Source organism: Dendrobates tinctorius, unplaced genomic scaffold (genome assembly GCF_039654945.1).
Source record: "Dendrobates tinctorius isolate UK_male_01 unplaced genomic scaffold, ASM3965494v1 ptg000323l, whole genome shotgun sequence".
Lineage (NCBI taxonomy): Eukaryota > Metazoa > Chordata > Amphibia > Anura > Dendrobatidae > Dendrobates > Dendrobates tinctorius.
In genome coordinates this window covers 237,005-257,656 of record NW_027361990.1, presented here as the reverse complement: position 1 = coordinate 257,656, position 20,652 = coordinate 237,005, and the positions used below count along the sequence as shown (strand labels likewise).

The following is a 20,652-nucleotide window of genomic DNA, read 5'->3' as shown; positions in this document are numbered from 1 at the left end:
CAAATGTAATGCGTCCCACCACCTCCACCACGGCAACGTCGTTGTTGTACGGCTGTTTGCTGTTGAAGTCGGGGTGCTTGTGAACAGCTTGTACATGGAAACTCTGCTCTGTGGATTCCTTAATGTTAAAATCATAGTCTCCAACAAAAACTTTCATGTAAAATTCAATATTTCTGTGAAGACAGAGACAAAAACAGAGGAAGATTCCGATACACATATTTGTCTCTGGGAATGGTCACTTTTTCACCTGTATGACAGTGCTGTGAGATGAGAGCTGCAGTGTGCGATCATCATGGGTCACATACAGCTCGGCATTATTGCCAGACACCTGGCATAGACCATGTCTAACTGCATGGGCGGAGGAGAGCAGAGCTGTGCGTCATTAGACATGTTTCTTACCATATCACAGAGAAAGATTTTATTGATCTTCTCTTTTTTCTTCTCATGCTTATAATTGCACAACATCATATATCAGAAAAAAAATAACCGCTCCCAGAAATGGATCTCTGATAACGCCCCCTTGGCTATTGTATAAATCAGAAGATGAACTACATTTTATTCCGATCTTCAGCCACTTGGTTTTTCCACTTTAGCACATAAAATGTTATAAAGGTCCTCTCTAAATTGGTTATTTCACTCAACACCTGCAGGAAAGCAATGGTCTTGCTGCCCCCACATCAGTTTAGGCTTTTGTAGCCCATATCAGACTAAAGTGTCAAGGAAGTGTCCCGATTCTCATGCCTTGTAACTTGTCATCCACACTTTTTAGGTGGGCGCCTCCTTTACATCAGTATTCTGCCAGCTCTATAGGAACTGGAACTACCTAACATCCCAGCATACATTTCTCTCAATTTTGTCCGAAAGAATGCCTGCTCTTAACGGAAAGCCTGCCCCTCTGTATGCCTGTATACAATTTACCAAGAAGGAGAACAGGAGAGAGGAGAGCTGCCACCACTTCCTGTACAAAGAAAGACCCAACACCACTTCCTGTAGACAGACCCGCCCCCACTTCCTGTAGACAGACCCGTCCCCACTTCCTGTAGACAGATCGGCACTCATCTCCTGTTGACAGACCCGCCCCCACTTCCTGTAGACAGACCCGCCCCATCTCCTGTAGACAAACTCGCCCCCACTTCCTGTAGACAGACCCGCCACCACTTCCTGTAGACAGACCCGCCACCACTTCCTGTAGACAGACCCGCCCCCACCTCCTGTAGACAAACCCGCCCCCACTTCCTGTTGACAGACCCGCCCCATCTCCTGTAGACAGAGCCGCCCCCATCTCCTTTAGACAGAGCCGCCCCATCTCCTGTAGACAGAGCCGCCCCCATCTCCTGTAGACAGACCCGCCCCATCTCCTGTAGACAGAGCCGCCCCCATCTCCTGTAGACAGAGCCGCCCCCACTTCCTGTAGACAGACCCGCCCCATCTCCTGTAGACAGACCCGTCCCCACTTCCTGTAGACAGATCGGCACTCATCTCCTGTTGACAGACCCGCCCCCACTTCCTGTAGACAGACCCGCCCCATCTCCTGTAGACAAACTCGCCCCCACTTCCTGTAGACAGACCCGCCACCACTTCCTGTAGACAGACCCGCCACCACTTCCTGTAGACAGACCCGCCCCCACCTCCTGTAGACAAACCCGCCCCCACTTCCTGTTGACAGACCCGCCCCATCTCCTGTAGACAGAGCCGCCCCCATCTCCTGTAGACAGAGCCGCCCCATCTCCTGTAGACAGAGCCGCCCCCATCTCCTGTAGACAGACCCGCCCCATCTCCTGTAGACAGACCCGTCCCCACTTCCTGTAGACAGATCGGCACTCATCTCCTGTTGACAGACCCGCCCCCACTTCCTGTAGACAGACCCGCCCCATCTCCTGTAGACAAACTCGCCCCCACTTCCTGTAGACAGACCCGCCACCACTTCCTGTAGACAGACCCGCCACCACTTCCTGTAGACAGACCCGCCACCACTTCCTGTAGACAGACCCGCCCCCACCTCCTGTAGACAAACCCGCCCCCACTTCCTGTTGACAGACCCGCCCCATCTCCTGTAGACAGAGCCGCCCCCATCTCCTGTAGACAGAGCCGCCCCATCTCCTGTAGACAGAGCCGCCCCCATCTCCTGTAGACAGACCCGCCCCATCTCCTGTAGACAGACCCGTCCCCACTTCCTGTAGACAGATCGGCACTCATCTCCTGTTGACAGACCCGCCCCCACTTCCTGTTGACAGACCCGCCCCATCTCCTGTAGACAGAGCCGCCCCCATCTCCTGTAGACAGAGCCGCCTCATCTCCTGTAGACAGAGCCGCCCCCACTTCCTGTAGACAGACCTGCCCCATCTCCTGTAGACAGACCCGTCCCCACTTCCTGTAGACAGATCGGCACTCATCTCCTGTTGACAGACCCGCCCCCACTTCCTGTAGACAGACCCGCCCCATCTCCTGTAGACAGACCCGCCCCATCTCCTGTAGACAAACTCACCCCCACTTCCTGTAGACAGACCCGCCACCACTTCCTGTAGACAAACCTGCCCCCACTTCCTGTTGACAGACCCGCCCCCATCTCCTGTAGACAGCCGCCCCCATCTCCTGTAGACAGACCCGCCCCCACTTCCTGTAGACAGACCCGCCCCCACTTCCTGTAGACAGACCCGCCCCATCTCCTGTAGACAGAGCCACCACATCTCCTGTAGACAGACCCGCCCCCACTTCCTGTAGACAGACCCGCCCCCACTTCCTGTAGACAGACCCGCCCCATCTCCTGTGGACAGACCCGCCCCATCTCCTGTAGACAAACTCACCCCCACTTCCTGTAGACAGACCCGCCACCACTTCCTGTAGACAAACCTGCCCCCACTTCCTGTTGACAGACCCGCCCCCATCTCCTGTAGACAGCCGCCCCCATCTCCTGTAGACAGACCCGCCCCCACTTCCTGTAGACAGACCCGCCCCATCTCCTGTAGACAGACCCGCCCCCACTTCCTGTAGACAGACCCGCCCCATCTCCTGTAGACAGACCCGCCCCCATCTCCTGTAGACAGACCCACCCCCACTTCCTGTAGACAGACCCGCCCCATCTCCTGTAGACAGACCCACCCCCACTTCCTGTAGACAGACCCGCCCCATCTCCTGTAGACAGACCCACCCCCACTTCCTGTAGACAGACCCGCCCCATCTCCTGTAGACAGACCCACCCCCACTTCCTGTAGACAGACCCGCCCCATCTCCTGTAGACAGACCCACCCCCACTTCCTGTACAGACCCGCCCCATCTCCTGTAGACAGACCCACCCCCACTTCCTGTAGACAGACCCGCCCCATCTCCTGTAGACAGAGCCGCCACATCTCCTGTAGACAGACCCACCCCCACTTCCTGTAGACAGACCCGCCCCATCTCCTGTAGACAGACCCACCCCCACTTCCTGTAGACAGACCCGCCCCATCTCCTGTAGACAGACCCACCCCCACTTCCTGTATGCTGGCTCCTGCTTCCTGTGCTTGTCATGGCTATTAGAGATGGATCACAATTGACAACAGGCAGTGGGCAGCTAGTGGTCGGCCCTTTTTTTGGGGAGGTAAGAGAAATAACGTGATTTGCAGCTCGTCTATCACTGACAGATGCAAAACACAAGCCGCGGAGACACCATCACATGTTTCTCAACGCAAGCAATGACTAGCCAGGTCTTTCCCCAGGAAGGAACAACCACAGGAAGGGCAGTCTCCAATGAAGGAAACCACCTATGCCAAAACATGATATCCATCCACAGACAGCTGTTTCGGGGTATTGCCCCTCATCAGTGTGTACTAGGCATTGCTCCTACTAGCCAGTTTCCTACTCCACACTGATGAGGGGCAATACCCCGAAACAGCTGTCTGTGGATGGACACCATGTTTTGGCATAGGTGGTTTCCTTCATTGGAGACTGTCCTTCCCGTGGTTGTTCCTTCCCGGGGAAAGACCTGGCTAGTCACTGCCTGCGTTGAGAAACATGTGATGGTGTCTCCGCGGCTTGTTTGCATATTTTTATATATTTCCCATAAGGGATGGGGGCTTTGCTCTAGAATCACTGCGTTGAGAAACGTGATGGAGTCTCCGCATTGTTGGATGTTGATCTCCATGAGTTCATTCATCCTCATTTATCACTGACAGATGTCCTACAATTTCTGAAATACAGAAAACAGTCTCTTACTTCTCCAATAAGCAGTGAGCGGCTGTCACTAAGCGATTCTCACTAATAATGGTTGCTCCACAGAAGTGTTTCCCGTCTTTTTTCAATGAAGCCTAAAAAAAAAAATAATATTTTTCAATTATGGTAGTTTCATAAATGGTGAGCATACAGATCTAGTAGTGCTGGATGGCCGAACTGCACACAGCCCGCAAGGCGATGGACAACCTGGACTTACATTAATGTCTATATCTTGAGTGAAAAGGCTGCACGCACTTTGGCTTGATTTACGCAGCACTCATCTATGCTTTATGCTCTCTGTCGGAGGCGCTCTGAAAAATGAGACTCAGATGTGCCTCAGATGGAGCCATAACGTCCAACGAGACTTATGGAATTGTAATGGACGCCATTTGTGCTCTTTTGCGGTGAAGTCGGTCTTTTCAGATAGGCACAAGACAATAGTCTACCATGTCCTGGTGCCCATCTAAAAATATGGACACCACTGCAGAGGAGCGCGGATCGAGTCTACTTGTTCTTCTCATTGTACTGAATGGCTCTGTGCACAGGGCAAAATGTCCGAATCACATTTTTCAATGATTCTGAGGCCATGAAAGCAAAAACTGAGCACAGAGTGAATGTAGCCTATGTTTTATTCTGCAATCTCCATTCCTTAATTCATTCTCTTTCCCCTGATATGGAGTTTACCACTTGCTCCTATTTTGAGACTTTTCTCCTGTGATGGTGTCCCTCCTAGTAACATATGCTGGATGTGAAAGCTGTGTGTCCATGATGCTTCTACATGCACTAGCTCTTATGTATAAGCAAAGCTTCAACTCTAGGGATTTCCTCTTCATGTGCTTTCTCCCCTATCTACACCCTTTTAGCTCTGCCCTCCCAGAGAACGTAGATGCTTTCTGACCTCTCAACATTCTAATCTGCTGTGTACAACCCTCCCCTTGCTACAATCTCCAAACTGAGAAGAGAGAGAGGGGGAGATATTGCATGATTGTCACTTACTATCCACGGGCATTCCTCTTTCTTTGCAGATGTTCCTCCGACAATACGTGAGAGCAGACTGTAGTTGATTGATTCATTAGCAGCTGGACGCTCTCCACACCTAGAAACTAAGGCAATAGGTTATATTTTCCGTGTATACAGTTAGGTCCAGAAATCGTGGACTAGTGACAAATCTTTGTGATTTCAGCTCTGCAGGTCGCTATTTTGCTATTTTTATTTAAAACAAAACAACTGAGATAACTGAAGTGGAGACTTTCAGGTATAATTAGAGTTCTTGAACAGAAATCTAAGGTGAAACATTTAGGAATTGCAGCGATTTTCCTACAAATCCTCATTTCAGGGGCTCAGAAGTATTTGGACAAATTCACTTTCCCATAGATAAAATATTGATGTTTAATCCTTTGTAGAGAATCCTTGGCAGCAATGATGGCCTGCAGTCTTGAGGCCATGGACACCACCATCACTGGTCTCCTCTTGTGTGAGGCTTTGCCGCAATGTTGGTCTGAAGTCTGGAGGCCATGGCCGTCACCATCGCTGGTCTCCCTTTGTGTGAGGCTTTGCCGCAATGACGGTCTGAAGTCTGGAGGCCATGGCTGAGGCCATGGCTGTCACCATCGCTGGTCTCCTCTTGTGTAAGGCTTTGCAGAAAAGATGGCCTGAAGTCTGGAGGCCATGGCTGTCACCATCAATGGTTTCCTCCTGTGTGTGGCTTTGCAGGAATGACGGCCTGAAGTCTGGAGGCCATGGACGTCACCATTGCTGGTCTCCTCCTGAGTGAGGCTTTGCAGCAATGAAAGCCTGAAGTCTGGAGGCCATGGCCGTCACCATCGCTGATTTCCTACTTTGTGAGGCTTTGCAGCAATGATGGCCTGAAGTCTGAAGGCCATGGCCGTCACCATCACTGGTCTCCTCTTGTATGAGGCTTTGCCGCAATGGCGGTCTGAAGTCTGGAGGCCATGGCCATCACTGGTCTTCTCTTGTGTGAGGCTTTGCAGCAATGACTGCCTGAAGTCTGGAGGCCATGGACATCATCTTCGGTGTCCTCTGGTGTGTGGCTTTGCCGCCTTTACTGCAGTGACTTGAGTTCTCGCTGGTTTGTGGCTCTTTCTGCCTTCAGTTTTGGCTTCATCCTGTGAAATGTGACTTGTTGGGCTGAGATCTGGTGAGGACTCGGCCATTACAGAATATTCCACTTCTTTGCAGGATGCTTTGGGTTAGATTTCAGAAAGGCAGATTTTAAGGCAGATTTTAAGGGATTCAGAAAGAGAATTGGAGGGATCCAATGGCTGGATATCCTTAAAGACAAAAATGTCCAGGAAGGATGGGAAATCTTGAAAAATGAAATTCTCAAAGCACAGTTGTTAACAATTCCGAAAAGAGGGAAGAATAGGAAGCAGTTAAGGAAACCAGGATGGATGAACACAGAACTTAAGCACATGCTAAAAAGGAAGAAAAAAATGTTTATAAAATGGAAAGAGGGAGGCATATCTAAAGAAGAATATAATGCTGTCTGCAGAACCTGCAGGGCACAAATCAGATTAGCTAAAGCTGAAAATGAATTGAGGCTTGCAAGAGATGTCAAAAGCAATAATAAAGGATTTTGGGGATATGTCAAAAGTAAAAGAAAAGTCAAAGATGCCATAGGATTTTTACAGGATGAAAATGATGAAATGGTAAGACAGGATGTTGAGAAGGCTGAACTTTTAAATTCCTATTTTGCATCTGTTTTCTCTCAGAAAGGAAATGTAACATCAACTGTTATTCACTGTCCTATTAAGGGAATAGAAGAATCCAGGATATCTATAAACAGAAAGATAGTGAGGAAACACTTAGCTAGCCTAAATGAATTCAAGTCTCCAGGTCCAGATGAATTACACCCCAGAGTACTGAAGGAGATAGCAGAAGAAATTTTTGAACCCCTCTCTATAATCTTTGAAAATTCTTGGAGAACAGGAGAAGTGCCAGAAGACTGGAGAAGAGCAAATGTTGTTCCTATCTTCAAAAAGGGGAAGAAGGTGGACCCAGGTAACTATAGGCCGGTGAGTCTGACTTCTATACCAGGAAAGATCTTTGAACAAATTATTAGACAACATGTATGTCAATACCTGGATAAGAATGAAGTGATTAAACAGAGTCAGCATGGGTTTGTAACTAATAAGTCATGTCAGACTAACTTAATTTCCTTCTATGACGGTATCACTGATTGGGTGGATCAAGGAAATGCTGTAGATATAGTATATCTTGACTTCAGCAAAGCATTTGACAAAGTCTCTCATATAATCCTTATTGAAAAAATGATTAAGTATGGAATGGACAAGGCAACTGTTAGGTGGATTCATAACTGGCTTAGTGATCGGACCCAAAGAGTGGTCGTAAATGGCTGCACATCCAGTTGGAAGAATGTCTCAAGTGGGGTACCACAGGGCTCTGTCCTGGGCCCTGTATTGTTCAACATCTTTATCAACGATTTAGATGAAGGAATTGAGGGTAAACTGATTAAATTTGCTGATGACACAAAGCTAGGAGGGATAGCTAATACTAGAGAAGAGAGAGAGAGGATTCAAAAAGATTTAAATAAACTGGAGAAGTGGGCAGCAACTAACAGAATGGTTTTTAACAGGGAGAAATGCAAAGTACTACATCTGGGCAATAAAAATGGAAAAAGCATATATAGAATGGGAGGAATAGGGCTAAGTGACAGCACATGTGAAAAAGACTTGGGTATACTAATAGATCACAGACTGAATATGAGTCAACAGTGTGATGCAGCAGCAAAAAAGGCAAATGCAATTCTAGGATGTATTAACAGAAGCATACAGTCTAGATCACGTGAAGTCATTATTTCCCTCTACTCCTCTTTGGTCAGACCTCATCTGGAATATTGTGTCCAGTTTTGGGCACCACATTTTAAAAAAGACATCAACAAACTGGAGCAAGTTCAGAAAAGAGCGACCAGAATGGTGACCGGTCTGCAAACCCTGTCTTATGAGGAAAGGTTGCAGGATTTGGGAATGTTTAGTTTGCAAAAGAGAAGACTGAGAGGAGACTTAATAGCTGTCTACAAATATCTAAAGGGCTGTCACATTGTAGAAGGATCAACTTTATTCTCATTTGCACAAGGAAAGACTAGAAGCAATGGGATGAAACTGAATGGGAGGAGACACAGATTAGATATTAGAAAAAACTTTTTGACAGTTAGAGTGATCAATGAGTGGAACAGGCTGCCACGAGAAGTGGTGAGTTCTCCTTCAATGGAAGTCTTCAAACAGAGGCTGGACAGACATCTGACTGGGATGATTTAGCGAATCCTGCTTTGAGCAGGGGGTTGGACCAGATGGCCCAGGAGGTCCCTTCCAACTCTACGATTCTATGATTCTATGATTATCCGTCTTATCCTGTGAAGCGTCGTCCAATCAACCTTGCTGCATGTGGCTGAATCTGAGCAGAAAGTCTCGCCCTGTTCACACAGGATTCATCCGGCTGCATCTGTCACATCAATACCACTAGTTACCCGGTGCCATTGGCAGCCATGCATGCCCGCGCCATCACACCTCCTCCACCACGTGTTACACAGGATGTGCTGAGGATCAGGAGCTGCTCCAAGCCTCCTCCAGACTTTCTTCTTCCATCATTCTAGTATAGGTTAATCTTCGATTTGCTTATCCAGAACTGAGCGGCTTCTTTAGATGCTTTTTGGCAAAGCCTAATCTGACCTTTCTATTTGTCAGGCCAATTAATTATTTGCACCTTGTGGTGACCCATCATGAAATCTCTTTATGGTAGACTTGTTGTGAATGTTTTTTTCTTCACCATAGGAAGGATTCTGTGATAATTCACCATTGTTGTCTTCTGGGGACGTTCAGGTCTTTTTGAGTTCCTAAGCTCACCAGGGTGCTCTTTATTTTTTTAGCAGAATGTACGAAATGCTGATTTGACTGTTTCTCACATTTCTTCTCTCTCTGATGTATGTCTTCTTTTTTTTTTCAGCCTAATGATCGTCTGTTTCTCTTCCATTGAGAGCTCCTCTGACTGCATTTTGAAGCTGTTGCTGTGAACCCACAAGATGCAAACGCCTTACCTGGAATCAGCTCCAGACCTTTTGCTTGCTTAACCGATGATGCAATAGCCCATTAAATAGCTTCTGATGTAACTGTCCAATTGCTTTAGGTCCTTTTCAAAAGAGGCAGCTCCATATTAAACCCTTCATCCAATTAGGATGTGAAACACCTCAAATTACAGCTGAGAGTCAGCACTTTAATCCCATATTGATTATAGAACTGGATCTCGAATATGTTTTGGTAAATAGCTAAGATGCCAAAACATGTGTCACTGTCCAAATATTTCTGGACCTAACTGTATATAGGCTACATTGGCAGCTGTGATTTATACATATAAATGGAACGTTTACATTCATCATGTCTAAGGATTCAATAAAACTTGTAAAATACTTATTTTAATGTCTGGTCTTTTAGGACCCAAGAGTCCAGGGTGCGGTCCCACATTATTTTCTATATGTGTACATAAACAGCTCGCTGTCAATCACACCGCATCTTCTCATAAATTGTATCTCTGTCTGCTCGGCTTTTCCTGCTTTATCGGGCTGCTCCCTGCACATCAGGCTTTGTGATCAATGTGACCAGTTCATCATACAGCAAAAATCCTCCATAAAAAGTCCTATTTATGAATTTGGCAGATCAGCTTCATGTGCGGCGCTGTGAACACCAGGCTCCATGACTCTCCAGACGAGGGTGGCTCGGTGATGACACACGTGGCAGGAATTTTCTGCTTCAGGCAGGACCTAACACCGGTTAAAGTCTTTCAGGTAAAAAATGTGTGAGCTTCACATCAATGATGGAACAGATTGTGGAATTACACCAATAATGAGGCGCTGAGCTTGTAGGTTACAAAATACTGAGGCGCTGAGCTTGGCAGCTTCACATTACTACTGAGCAGCTGAGCTTGGCGGATTCACATTAATACTGAGGCACTGAGCTTGTAGGTTACATATTAATACTGAGGCGCAGAGCTTGGAGGTTACACATTAATACTGAGGCGCAGAGCTTGGAGGTTACACATTAATATTGAGGCACTGAGCTTGGAGGCTACGCATTAATACTGAGGCGCTGAGCTTGTAGGTCACACATTAATACTGAGGCGCTGAGCTTGGAGGCTTCACATTAATACTGAGGCGCTGAGCTTGGAGGCTTCACTGTTATGAATGAGTCACCGGAGGAGAAAACAAAAATACAAGCTAAGTCCAGAAAACCGGAGAGGTTGGTATGTTGTGAGTTCATTTTCCCCTTCACTACTGAGGCCTGTGGAACTCCCTCTTCTGGTAAAGAAAGGTAGTGAGCCTGATTATCAAACACCTGAGCCTGATGATGACTGGCTGAGTGGAGTTACTGACTGGATATAAGGCTGCCGACGCCCTTCTGCCCTGCGGGTGATTTCTCTGTGGGATCCTTGGAGACCAGTCTGAATTCCTGCTCTTCTAAAGCTAAGTTTTCTGCTCGGCTTTTTGCATTTGTGCTTTGACTTTGTTTTGCTTTGTTTTTCTGGATTTATGCCATTCCCTGCTGGGGTGTGCTAAATTCCTTTAGCTCTCACTTCTGAAAATACCTGAGTGCTGATTTAGTTTTTGAAGCCTAGCTGCTTCAGGGTCTTTTTCCATATCAGCTTGTTGGCTTATGTCTTTGATAGGGTTTTGGCAGATTGCAGACAGCAACCTTCCTTTCCTGTTCTGTTTAGTTAGCTTGGGCCCCATCGTTTGCTCAGCCTATCTTTCTATCTGTGTGAGTGTTTTTTCATCTTGCTTCACCGTCATTATATGTTGGGGGCTGCTTTTTACTTTGGGGTCTGCTCCGGGGCAGTTTACATTTCCTTTTCTGTCTTTAGGCTATTTATCTCTCTGGCTGTGATTGAGGGGTCTAGGGCATCATAGGAACCCCCCACGGCTACTGCTAGTTGTGTTGATAGGTTCAGGGGTCTGCAATCTGATAGTTGCCAACTTCTCTGGTTTTCTGGACGTAGCTTCTATTTTTGTGTCTGCCTCCTGCGGTGACTCAATCATAACAGAATCACCCGCCATACCGCAGATCCTAGGGTACTCAATAGCAGGAAAGAATTGTATAAAAAAAAAAAAGTGTGTATATTTTTTCCTCTATATCTCTGAGGCCGTAGGGAGAATTTTTTTTTCTCTCAATGGAGATAAAGCAATTGTCTGATCGTGTGGAGCAGCTCGCTGCGGAAGTGCGGGGAATTTCCGCCTACCTTGCTCATTCACATGCTGCTGAACCAAAGATTCCTACACCTGATGTATTTTTTGGGGATTGGTCTAAATTTTTGAATTTCAAAAATAATTGTAAATTATTTTTTGCCTTGAAGCCTAACTCGTCAGGGAGCTCCGCGCAGCAGGTTAAAATTGTCATCTCTTTGCTGCGTGGCGATCCCCAGGATTGGGCGTTTTCTTTGAAACCAGATGATCCTATTCTGACTAATGTGAACGCATTTTTTCAGGCCTTGGGGTTGTAGTATGACGAACCTAATGCCATTGATCAGGCTGAAAAGACCCTGCTGGCATTGAACCAGGGTCGTGATTCTGCAGAATTGTACTGTCAAAAATTCCAAAAGTGGGCAGTACTTACTACCTGGAATGATAATGCCTTGGCTGCTCTCTTTCGGAAGGGGTTGTCAGAAGCCGTAAAAGATACTATGGTGGGATTTCCTGTTCCCTCTGGTCTTGACGATTCTATGTCATTAGCCATTCAGGTTGATCGGCGTTTGCGCGAACGCGGAGCTGCACGAGAGGTGTTGCCACCTGTTGAACAAATGTCTGAACCTATGCAATGTGATAGAGGTTTTTTCCAGAGAGCAGCGTCAGGAGTTCAGAAGGCGTAATAAGTTGTTTTTTCTGTGGAGATGCCTCGCATATTATTTGTCTGTCTGTCCTAAACGAGAGAAACGCTTTGCACACATGTTTTCTGTTGGTGGTGTTCAACCTAAGTTTCTTCTGGCTATTACTCTGATCTGCTCCCTGTCCACATTTTCCGCCAAGGCTTTTGTGGATTCGGGAGCAGCCCTGAACCTAATGGACTTGGATTTTGCTAAACGTTGTGGATTTCCGATGACACCTCTGCAGACGCCTATCCCTTTGAGGGGGATTGATGCTACTCCTTTGGCTAAAAATAAACCTCAGTTTTGGACCCAGGTGGTAATGCGGGTTGCCCCAGACCATCAAGAAAATTGCAGATTTTTGGTGTTGCATAATCTGCATGATACTATTGTTCTGGGGTTTCCCTGGTTACAAATTCATAATCCAGTTTTGGATTGGAAATCTGTGGTGAGTTGGGGTTGTCGGTGTGCCTTTAGTGAGGCTCCGGTGTTTTCCACCTCTCCTCAGTCACATGATGTTCCTGATTATTTGGCGTACTTTTATGATGTATTTAGTGAGAATGAGTCTGCGTCTCTGCCTCCTCATAGGAGTTATGACTGTGCTATTGAACTGAGCCCGGGGTGTAAATTTCCCAAGGGTCGGCTCTTCAATTTATCTGTACCCGAGCACGAGGCTATGCGATCCTATATTAATGAGGCGTTGGAGAAGGGTCATATTAGACCATCCTCGTCACCCTTAGGTGCCGTTTTTTTTTTTGTAGCCAAAAAGGATGGATCATTAAGACCTTGTATTGATTATCGTGCCCTCAACAAAATTACTGTTAAATATCAGTATCCGTTACTCCTGATTTCTGATCTATTCTCCAGAGTTAAAGGTGCTTGCTGGTTTACCAAGCTTGACCTCAGGGGGGCGTATAATCTTATTCGAATTAAGCATGGGGATGAATGGAAGACGGCGTTTAATACTCCGGAGGGACATTTTGAGTACCTGGTGATGCCTTTTGGGCTCACTAATGCCCCTTCTGTCTTCCAGTGCTTCATGAACGATATTTTCCGAGATTTTGTCGATAAATTTTTGATTATCTATCTGGATGATATTTTGAGCTTCTCCAAGGATTGGGATTCTCATGTGGAACATATTCGGACTGTGTTCCGGATCTTGAGGGAGAATTCCCTGTATGTCAAAGGATCTAAATGCCTTTTTGGAGTACAGAGGATTTCTTTTTTGGAATTTATTTTGTCCCCGTCAACTATTGAAATGGACCCGGCCAAGGTACAGGCCATTTACGATTGGGTTCAGCCCACTTCTTTGAAGGCCCTCCAGAAGTTTTTGGGTTTTGTTAATTTTTATCGGAAGTTTATAGCAAAATTTTCTAGTATTGCCAAGCCATTGACTGATTTGACTAAGAAGGGTGCTGATGTGTTAAATTGGTCTCCGGAGGCTGTTTCTTCCTTTCAGGAGCTGAAGCGAAGATTCACCTCCGCCCCGGTTTTGCGGCAACCTGATGTCTCACTTCCGTTCCAGGTAGAGGTGGATGCTTCTGAGATTGGGGCAGGAGCTGTTTTGTCCCAAAAGGATCCTGTGACATCTAAAATGAATCCCTGTGCTTTCTTTTCCCGAAAGTTCTCTTCATCTGAACGTAACTATGATGTGGGGAATCGGGAACTGTTGGTCATGAAATGGGCATTTGAGGAGTGGAGACATTGGTTGGAGGGAGCTAAGCATCAAGTCGTGGTCCTCACTGACCACAAGAATTTGATTTACCTAGAGTCGGCTAAGCGCTTGAACCCTAGACAGGCTAGGTGGGCCTTGTTTTTTACACGTTTTGATTTTGTGGTTTCTTTTCTTCCTGGAACTAAGAATGTCAAGGCAGACGCCCTCTCTAGGAGCTTCTTTGCTGATTCTCCTGTGGTGACCAAGCCTGCTACCATCTTGGGCGAAGGGGTAGTTCTTTCTGCCATCTCGCCCGATTTGAGACGTGCTCTGGAAGAGTTCCAGGAGGACAAACCTGAGCGTTGTCCCAGTGGAAAGTTGTATGTTCCTGACCAGTGGAAGAAGAGAGTGATGTCTGAAGTTCATTGCTCTGCTTTGGCTGGTCATCCAGGTATTTTTGGTACTAGAGATCTGGTGAGTCGGTCTTTTTGGTGGCCCTCCTTGTCTCGTGATGTCAGGAATTTTGTGCAGTCCTGTGGGACGTGCTCCCGGTCTAAATCGTGTTCTCGCTCTAGTGGGTTGTTGATGCCCTTGCCTGTCCCCAAGAGGCCATGGACCCATATTTCAATGGATTTCATCTGATATGCCTGTCTCTCAAAGGATGACTGTTATTTGGGTGATTTGTGATAGGTTCTCTAAGATGGTTCATCTTGTACCACTCCCTAAGTTGCCGTGTTCCTCTGAGTTGGTGCCCCTGTTTTTACAACAGGTGGTTCGCTTGCACGGGATTCCTGAGAACATTGTATCTGACAGAGGAGTCCAGTTGTGGTCTAGATTTTGGAGAACTTTCTATTCCAAGCTGGGAATTCAGTTGTCCTTCTCCTCTGCTTTTCACCCTCCGACCAATGGGCAGACAGAGAGAACAAACCAGACCTTGGAGTCATATTTGAGATGTTTTATTTCTGCTGATCAGGATGATTGGGTTTCATTTTTGCCCTTGGCCGAATTTGCTTTAAATAATAGAGCTAGTTCTGCCACTTTGATGTCACCTTTTTTTTGTAACTTTGGGTTTCATCCGCGATTTTCTTCAGGGCAGGTGGAGCCCTCTGCCTGCCCAGTTGTTGATACTGTGGTGGAGAGAATGCACCAGATCTGGGACCAAGTGGTGGATAAGTTCTCTCTCTCTCAGGAAAAGGCCCAGCGGTTTTCCAACCGACATAGGACCATTGGTCCCCAGTTTAAGGTTGGTGATATGGTGTGGTTATCATCAACAAATAATGCTATGAAGGTGGCTTCTAAGTTTAAATCTAGATTTATTGGACCTTACAAAATTTTGGAGATTATTAATCCGGTCTCTTTTTGTTTGGCTCTTCCTATCACATTTAAAATCCATAATGTGTTCCATAAATCTTTGTTGAAGAAGTTTGTTGAACCTGTTGTTCCGGGGGTGGCACCTCCAGACCCTGTATTGGTTGAAGGTAACATGGAATATGAGGTAGAGAAAGTACTGGATTCCCGTCTGGCTAGACGGAGACTCCAGTATTTGGTTAAGTGGAAGGGTTATGGTCAGGAGGATAATTCCTGGGTCTCTGCCTCTGATATTCATGCCAAAAGATTGGTGCGTGCCTTTCATCGGGCTCACCCTGATCGCCCTGGTGGCGTGGTTGAGGGTTCGGTGACCCCTCCTCAAGGGGGAGGTACTGTTGTGAGTTCATTTTCCCCTTCACTACTCAGGCCCGAGGAACTCCCTCTTCTGGTAAAGAAAGGTAGTGAGCCTGATTATCAAACACCTGAGCCTGATGATGACTGGCTGAGTGGAGTTACTGACTGGATATAAGGCTGCCGACGCCCTTCTGCCCTGTGATTTCTCTGTGGGATCCTTGGAGACCAGTCTGAATTCCAGCTCTTCTAAAGCTAAGTTTTCTGCTTGGCATTTTGCATTTGTGCTTTGACTTTGTTTTGCTTTGTTTTTCTGGATTTCTGCCATTCCCTGCCGGGGTGTGCTAAATTCCTTTAGCTCTGTCTTCTGAAAATACCTGAGTGCTGATTTAGTTTTTGAAGCCTAGCTGCTTCAGGGTCTTTTTCCATATCAGCTTGTTGGCTTATATCTTTGATAGGGTTTTGGCAGATTGCAGACAGCAACCTTCCTTTCCTGTTCTGTTTAGTTAGCTTGGGCCCCATCGTTTGCTCAGCCTATCTTTCTATCTGTGTGAGTGTTTTTTCATCTTGCTTCACCGTCATTATATGTTGGGGGCTGCCTTTTACTTTGGGGTTTGCTCTGGGGCAGTTTAGATTTCCTTTTCTGTCTTTAGGCTATTTATCTCTCCGGCTGTGATCGAGGGGTCTAGGGCATCGTAGGAACCCCCCACGGCTACTGCTAGTTGTGTTGATAGGTTCAGGGGTCTGCAATCTGATAGTTGCCAACTTCTCTGGTTTTCTGGATGTAGCTTCTATTTTTGTGTCTGCCTCCTACGGTGACTCAATCATAACATTGGTAGCTATCGGATTGCAGACCCCTGATCCTATTCACCACAACTAACAGTAGCCGTGGGGGGTTCCTACGATGCCCTAGACCCCTCGTCACAGCCGGAGAACTACATAAGCCTAAAGAAGGAAAGGGGAAATCTAAACGTCCCCAGAGCAGACCCCAAAGCAATAGACAGCCCCCAACATGTATTGTCGGTGAAAAACAGATGAAAACACAGACAGAAAGACAGGCTGAGCAAATGATGGGGCCCAACTAACTAGATAGGACAGGACAGAAAAGATGCTGGCTGCAATCCACAAAAAACCCTACAAAAATGTCCCAACCGTCTGATAGGAAAAAAGGCCCTGAAGTCGCTAGACTTCAAAATCACTATATCAGCACTCAGGTATATTCTGAAAACAGAGCAAAGAGATCAACTGATCAGAGACAAAAATGGAATTCAGCCAGCCCCAACCAGGACTGGCTGAATACAAACACTATGGAAACTAGACAAAATCTCATGGAATAATAGCAGGGCAAAACTTAGCTTTTAGTAGACAGGAACTAAGCTGGATGCAAGAGCTCAGAGCAGAAAGGATCACCAGCACCCTGCAGGGCATAGGCTGCCTTATATCCACTCAGAAATTCCAGATGTCCAATCACACTCCGCCTGTTCAGATAACAGGTTCTTCCCATCCAAATCAATTTCACTACCTCTCTTCACCAGCAGAGGGAGTTCATCAGACATCAAAGGTGAAGGGGAAAATGAACTCACAACACTTCACATTAATACTGAGGCGCATAGCTTGGAGGTTACACATTAATACTGAGGCGCAGAGCTTGGAGGTTACACATTAATACTGAGGCGCTGAGCTTGTAGGTTACACATTTATACTGAGGCGCAGAGCTTGGAGGTTACACATTAATACTGAGGCGCAGAGCTTGGAGGTTACACATTAATACTGAGGCGCAGAGCTTGGAGGTTACACATTTATACTGAGGCGCAGAGCTTGGAGGTTACACATTAATACTGAGGCGCAGAGCTTGGAGGTTACACTAATACTGAGGCGCAGAGCTTGGAGGTTACACATTAATACTGAGGCGCAGAGCTTGTAGGTTACACATTAATACTGAGGCGCTGATCTTGTAGGTTACACATTTATCCTGAGGTGCTGAGCTTGGAGGTTACACATTAATACTGAGGCGCTGAGCTTGGCGGCTTCAGGTGGTCACTACTTTGCCAAGGGTGGAAGTATTTCTTATGGTAGAGAAAGTGGTGCCATACATACGCACCATGCACATGGCACCTCCTGGTACAACATAGGAGCTCCATACAGAGGCATAACGTTCTGTGCACCAATGCAAAGTCTGGCCCCTCAACTATTAAGCCTCACTTCATATTCTCTACGCCTCAAGGTCAGCAGAGGGAAGCCTTCAGATGTGACTGAGATCTGTGCCTCCTTGGGTGACATTACTGATCCAATATTTACACACAACAGAAGTCTTCTTAAAGTAGGGGGCACCAAGCATGAATGGCGGTGTCCACGTGACCGTGAAATAACAATGTTCCTACAAGAACCTCCGATACAGAAATACTGTGTTATTATTTTAAGAGTCATAAAAGCCAAGTCCGGGAACGCTCCGGCTGGAGCCGCACTTACGTCTGCCATAGGCGCTAGCTTCTCCTCGCTCTATGTGGCTCATCACTGTCAGCATGATAACCGCATAAGAAAGAGACGTGTCCGCCATGTTCTCCCGTGGAAGTCTCCAGTGAGCGGCTGGTAGCAGTTTTATAGGCGGCTCTGGTCCTCCGTGGGAGAGCTGGCATTGATTGAGGAGCAGCCTGGTTGATTATTGACTTTTCACGGCACATCCTGCATTGCCAGGTGTAGCCAACCATTGTGTCCTGTGCCCGGTGCGGAACTTCACTTTCTTCCAGCAATTACCTCTACCTGGGAAATGTGATCAAGCGTAAGTGGAAATGAATAGAAAGTCAGGGAATGATCCCACAGAAGAAATAAAATTTATTATTAAGACCGAGGTGGGAGGGCAGAAAACAAAGCGGAGAACGATAAGAGATCCCGGCCCTAAGAGGAAAGGAAACGTTCACTCTCGTTCGGAACACAATGATGGACGTTCACAAGAAAACGTACGCCGTGTGTGTATTATGGCCCAAGTATAAAAACCGTTCCAAAGCTTGTAAGAGGGCCCCGAGACGCTCCACCGGTCACTTACAGAAGACACAACCTTATACCATATTGTACTGGATAATATGCAGCCGGCCCAAGGCACGCGACACCGTGTGGAGTTTGTGTTCACGCCGGCACCTTCCATGAAATGCAGCCAGTTACATGTGGAGGGTGAGAAACCACCATATATTGTATGGTACGACCACAGAGCTCTACCCACTGTACATGGAGCTCTACCCCGTGCGCACAGAGCTCTACCCACTGTACATGGAGCTCTACCCCGTGCGCACAGAGCTCTACCCACTGTACATGGAGCTCTACCCCGTGCGCACAGAGCTCTACCCACTGTACATGGAGCTCTACCCCGTGCGCACAGAGCTCTACCCATTGTACATGGAGCTCTACCCCGTGCGCACAGAGCTCCATCCACTGTACATGGAGATCTACCCCGTGCGCACAGAGCTCCACCCACTGTACATGGAGCTCTACCCCGTGCGCACAGAGCTCTACCCACTGTACATGGAGCTCTACCCCGTGCGCACAGAGCTCTACCCACTGTACATGGAGCTCTACCCCGTGCGCACAGAGCTCTACCCACTGTACATGGAGCTCTACCCCGTGCGCACAGAGCTCTACCCACTGTACATGGAGCTCTACCCCGTGCGCACAGAGCTCTACCCACTGTACATGGAGCTCTACCCCGTGCGCACAGAGCTCTACCCACTGTACATGGAGCTCTACCCCGTGCGCACAGAGCTCTACCCACTGTACATGGAGCTCTACCCCGTGCGCACAGAGCTCTACCCATTGTACATGGAGCTCTACCCCGTGCGCACAGAGCTCCATCCACTGTACATGGAGATCTACCCCGTGCGCACAGAGCTCCATCCACTGTACATGGAGCTCTACCCCGTGCGCACAGAGCTCTACCCACTGTACATGGAGCTCTACCCCGTGCGCACAGAGCTCTACCCACTGTACATGGAGCTCTACCCCGTGCGCACAGAGCTCTACCCATTGTACATGGAGATCTACCCCGTGCGCACAGAGCTCCATCCACTGTACATGGAGATCTACCCCGTGCGCACAGAGCTCCACCCACTGTACATGGAGCTCTACCCCGTGCGCACAGAGCTCTACCCACTGTACATGGAGCTCTATCCCGTGCGCACAGAGCTCTACCATTTTACATGGAGATATACCCATTGTACATGGAGCTCTACACCGTGCGGACAGAGCTCTACCCATTGTACATGGAGCTCTACCCCATGCGCACAGAGCTCTACCCATTGTACATGGAGTTCTACCCCGTGCGCACAGAGCTCTACCCATTGTACATGGAGCTCTACCCCGTGTGCAGAGCTCTACCCACTGTACATGGAGCTCTACCCCATGCGCACAGAGCTCTACCCACTGTACATGGAGCTCTACCCCGTGCACACAGAGCTCTACCCACTGTACATGGAGCTCTATCCCGTGCGCACAGAGCTCTACCATTTTACATGGAGATCTACCCATTGTACATGGAGCTCTACACTGTGCGGACAGAGCTCTACCCATTGTACATGGAGCTCTACCCCATGCGCACAAAGCTCTACCCCATGCGCACAGAGCTCTACCCATTGTACATGGAGTTCTACCCCGTGCGCACAGAGCTCTACCCATTGTACATGGAGCTCTACCCCATGCGCACAAAGCTCTACCCATTGTACATGGAGCTCTACCCCGTGCGCACAGAGCTCTACCCATTGTACATGGAGCTCTACCCCGTGCGCACAGAGCTCTACCCATTGTACATGGAGCTCTACCCCGTGCGCACAGAGCTCTACCCATTGTACATGGAGCTCTACCCCGTGCGCACAGAGCTCTACCCATTGTACATGGAGCTCTACCCCGTGCGCACAGAGCTCTACCCATTGTACATGGAGCTCTACCCCGTGCGCACAGAGCTCTACCCATGGTACATGGAGTTCTACCCCATGCGCACAGAGCTCTACCCACTGTACATGGAGCTCTACCCCGTGCGCACAGAGCTCTACCCACTGTACATGGAGCTCTTCCCCGTGCGCACAGAGCTCTACCCATTGTACATGGAGCTCTACCCCGTGCGCACAGAGCTCTACCCATTGTACATGGAGCTCTACCCCGTGCGCACAGAGCTCTACCCATGGTACATGGAGTTCTACCCCGTGCGCACAGAGCTCTACCCATTGTACATGGAGCTCTACCCCGTGCGCACAGAGCTCTACCCATTGTACATGGAGCTC

The 20,652-nt window shown here is 47.8% G+C and overlaps 1 protein-coding gene across 1 annotated transcript in view; it reads right to left on the bottom strand.

The window, feature by feature from the left end:
- LOC141074088 (ovochymase-2-like) overlaps positions 1–17,945 on the bottom strand; it is a 55,628-nt gene extending 37,683 nt beyond the window's left edge. The window contains exons 1-4 of the mRNA XM_073561603.1: positions 17,858–17,945; positions 5,185–5,291; positions 4,192–4,283; positions 1–173 (exon numbers count right to left, since the gene is read on the bottom strand). Of these exons, the coding sequence (XP_073417704.1) occupies positions 1–173; positions 4,192–4,283; positions 5,185–5,291; positions 17,858–17,945 (460 nt within the window). The remainder of the gene's footprint in view (positions 174–4,191; positions 4,284–5,184; positions 5,292–17,857) is intronic.
- Between the last annotated feature and the right edge of the window lie 2,707 nt (positions 17,946–20,652).